This window comes from Chroicocephalus ridibundus, chromosome 19 (genome assembly GCF_963924245.1).
Source record: "Chroicocephalus ridibundus chromosome 19, bChrRid1.1, whole genome shotgun sequence".
NCBI lineage: Eukaryota > Metazoa > Chordata > Aves > Charadriiformes > Laridae > Chroicocephalus > Chroicocephalus ridibundus.
This window is the reverse complement of record NC_086302.1, coordinates 657,344-660,753: the sequence shown is the minus strand read 5'-3', so window position 1 is coordinate 660,753 and position 3,410 is coordinate 657,344. Positions and strand designations below refer to the sequence as shown.

The 3,410-nt window shown below is 58.2% G+C and overlaps 1 protein-coding gene across 1 annotated transcript; it reads left to right on the top strand.

Annotated features, from left to right (window-relative positions):
- The first annotated feature begins 250 nt into the window (after positions 1–250).
- On the top strand, positions 251–3,146 carry LOC134525383 (uncharacterized). The gene is made up of 4 exons (XM_063356217.1): positions 251–544; positions 878–1,316; positions 1,749–2,150; positions 3,113–3,146. Exons 2-4 carry the CDS (start codon positions 988–990, stop codon positions 3,144–3,146), a joined length of 765 nt encoding a protein of 254 aa, XP_063212287.1. The 5' UTR covers positions 251–544; positions 878–987.
- Positions 3,147–3,410: the final 264 nt, after the last annotated feature.

Here is a 3,410-nt window from a genome sequence, read left to right as displayed (position 1 = left end):
CATATCCTATGCCTTTCAAAATTTAGTGTCTATATCTCCTCCTAGACATCTCCCTGCCTATAATTCCCAATTCTCCCCTCTATTTTCAGCACACTGTAACTTTTTTCATTTTTTTTCTGCATCTGCCTGTCACTTTCTTGCTTATGTTTCTTGTACCCTGTCGCTTCTCAAAATTTTCTTTCAATGTGTACTTCTGCCAGGGTCCCTGTTTCTATTTTGTATTTCTTGATCATATTTCTTTTCCCCTGCTCCTGTGTGTTGTCTCGTCTTATCCTGCTGGTTACTTCCACCTCTCTCCCCTGGTCCCCGTCTGTCTCCTTTATTTCTCTCTCTTGTGTTTTTTTTTCTTTTTTCTTCCCTTTTGTCCCTCTGTCCTGCTGCCTTTGGGCACTGAGCCTTGTAGCCTTGTAGTCTTCGAGGGGCGGAAGACCCAGAAGGAGATCCACCGGCTGGAGGACGGCTCAGCTGGACTGAGACCGGGCGGATTGGGCGGCAATCCGGAATAGAGGAAACAGACAACGTGGCCACGGACACCCAGAGAGAGGTGAGCAGCTGGGGCAGGAGATGGGGCAGCAAGTAACAAAAGAAAAAGGGGTTATGTTAAAACTTCTCCTGCATATCCTCTCTAAGAGAGGGGTGAAATACGATGAGCGTATGCTCAGAAGGCTGTTAACCTGGTGCAGAGAGAACGGATTTGCACCAGAGCGCCAGACAGCTTTTAGACCAGAAATATAGGAGGCTGTTGGGGAAAAACTGTGGGAAGTGATAAGCAACGGAGATAAAGAGGCATCACCGTTAGCAACAACGTGGCAGTTGGTGTATTCGACCTTACAAGATATAGAAGCAGAGCGAGCTGTGACGGCCGGGGCTTTTGCAGCATTATAACCCACGGGGGGAGGATCGAACAGACCAGGTCCGAAGGTTTGGGAAGATCCCCTGCCGATCCCCTCTGCTCCACCTGAGGAAGTTCCAGAGAAAGAAGAACTGATGGAGGAGGACGTTCCCAGGCCACTACCACCACCCTTGGAAGTGAGACCAACGGCACCTCCACCAGAATGGTACAATCCTAGAACTGGGCTTTACAAAGGTCCACCTAAGTCTCCACGGCAGCGTGTTGATGTGCGCCCCAGACAACCTTTTGATCCATCATCGTACTTGCCGCTTCCACCGTCACCTCTCTCTCCTGCTGAACAAGAACCGCTGCAAGGTGCATGCGTGGAGGCAAAAACGCTGCAACAGAAATTGGAACAGCTAGAGAGAGAACGGCAGAATCGATGGAAACTAGAGGAGGAGCAAGCGATACGAAATATGGAGAGGTGACTGAGGGGTGAAAGCGGGGGGGCTTGGGGTGGCGGTAATGGGAGCGTGGGAGGAGAGTTGGGGGGTGCAACTGCGGGCTCAGGGGAGCTGCCGAATACACGAGGGCATTGGGGTGCCCGTAACGGGAACGCGGGAGGAGAGTTGGGGGGTGTGACCACGGGCTCAGGGGAGCCGCCAGATCCGCGATTGCATTGGAAAGGAATTATTCAAAATGCCTTGATAGAGGGTGTAATGTTACCAACAGCATTTCCGGTGATACTGGGGGGAACTACGGGAGGTCAAAAGAATCCCAATAGGTGGGAGGGTCTTCCTTGGCCGATCGTAAAGGAAGCGAGAAAATCGGTGCATGACTTTGGTCTTAATTCTCCCTACACTCAGTCGTTTCTTAACAATATTTTCACTACTAATATTATGACTCCTTTTGATAGCCGGACACTGATGTCCCTTATCCTCACACCAATGCAAGAACTAATGTGGAGATCAAGGTGGGAAGATGGTGTACAACGTGTGGTTGTAGCAAATTTGAGTAGAGCAGAGGGGGATCCGTTACGGTTGGCGACTATGGAGATGTTATCAGGAACAGGTCCTTTCACTGATGCTCAGCTACAAGCACGGCTAGATGTCACTATCTTACAACAGTCTGCAGAGTTGGCGCGCGAAGCACTGAGGACCTTGCCAGAGGATGGCAAGGTCACTCCCCCAGATAGAACGATAAAACAGGGCCCCAGCAGTTTCCACAGCCTTCCGGCCGTCAGCCTCAGCGCCACCGGCGCCCAAGTGGCGCCGCCACGCCAGCCTCCAAACCATTTCCGGGTAGGCCCGCAGCTCTGGCGACAGCTCCCACGCCTGAAGAGCCAGGAGGGAAAGCCGTGCCTTGTTGGAAAGCTCTTTGGCAGCCGCTCGCATGGCCCCACAGCCCGTGGGGCTGCGGGCTTTCTGGCGGCCGTGAGCCTCGGCGCCACAGACGCCCACGTGGCGCTGCCGCGCCAGCCCGCGAAGCATTTTCCGGTAGGGCCGCGGCTCTGGCGACAGCTCCCACGCCCGAAGAGCCAGGAGGGAAAGCCATGCCTCGTTGGAAAGCTCTTTGGCAGCCGCTCGCGTGGCCCCACAGCCCGTGGGGCTGCGGGCTTTGCGGCGGCCGTCAGCCTCGGCGCCACCGGCGCCCACGTGACGCCGCTGCGCCAGCCTGCGAAGCATTTTCCGGTAGGGCCGTGGCTCTGGCGACAGCTCCCACGCCCGAAGAGCCAGGAGGGAAAGCCGTGCCTCGTTGGAAAGCTCTTTGGCAGGCGCTCGCGTGGCCCCACAGCGCGTGGGGCTGCGGGCTTTGTGGCGGCCTTCAGCCTCTGCGCCAACGGCGCCCACGTGGTGCCGCCGCGCCAGCCTGCGAAGCATTTTCCGGTAGGGCCGCGGCTCTGGCGACAGCTCCCACGCCCGAAGAGCCAGGAGGGAAAGCCGTGACTCGTTGGAAAGCTCTTTGGCAGTCGCTCGCGTGGCCCCACAGCTCGTGGGGCTGCGGGCTTTGCGGCAGCCGTCAGCCTCGGCGCCACCGGCGCCCACCTGGCTCCGCCGCGCCAGCCCGCGAAGAATTTTCCGGTAGGGCCGCGGCTCTGGCGACAGCTCCCACACCCGAAGAGCAGGAAGGGAAAGCCGTGCCTCGTTGGAAAGCTCTTTGGCAGCCACTCGCGTGGCCCCACAGCTCGTGCGGCTACGGGCTTTGCGGCAGCCATCAGCCTCGGCGCCACCTGCGCCTACGTGGTGCCGCCGCGCCAGCCTGCGAAGCATTTTCCGGTAGGGCCGCGGCTCTGTCCATAGCTCCTACGCTCTAAGAGCCAGAAAGGAAAGCCGTGCCTCGTTGGAAAGCTCTTTGGCAGCCACTCGCGTGGCCCCACAGCCCGTGCGGCTGCGGGCTTTGGGGCGGCCGTCAGCCTCGGCGCCACCTGCGCCTACGTGGCGCCGCCGCGCCAGCCTGCGAAGCATTTTCCGGTAGGGCCGCGGCTCTGGCCATAGCTCCCACGCCCGAAGAGCCAGGAGGGAAAGCCGTGCCTCGTTGGAAAGCTCTTTGGCAGCCGCTCGCGTGGCCCCACAGCCCG

Coding starts and splice junctions, on each gene's coding strand:
- LOC134525383 (XM_063356217.1), top strand. CDS start 988: ATGGAGGAGGACGTTCCCAGGCCACTACCACCACCCTTGGAAGTGAGA. Junction 1,317..1,748: donor GCGATACGAAATATGGAGAG/GTGACTGAGGGG, acceptor TCCTTTTGATAG/CCGGACACTGATGTCCCTTA. Junction 2,151..3,112: donor CGGGTAGGCCCGCAGCTCTG/GCGACAGCTCCC, acceptor ATTTTCCGGTAG/GGCCGCGGCTCTGTCCATAG.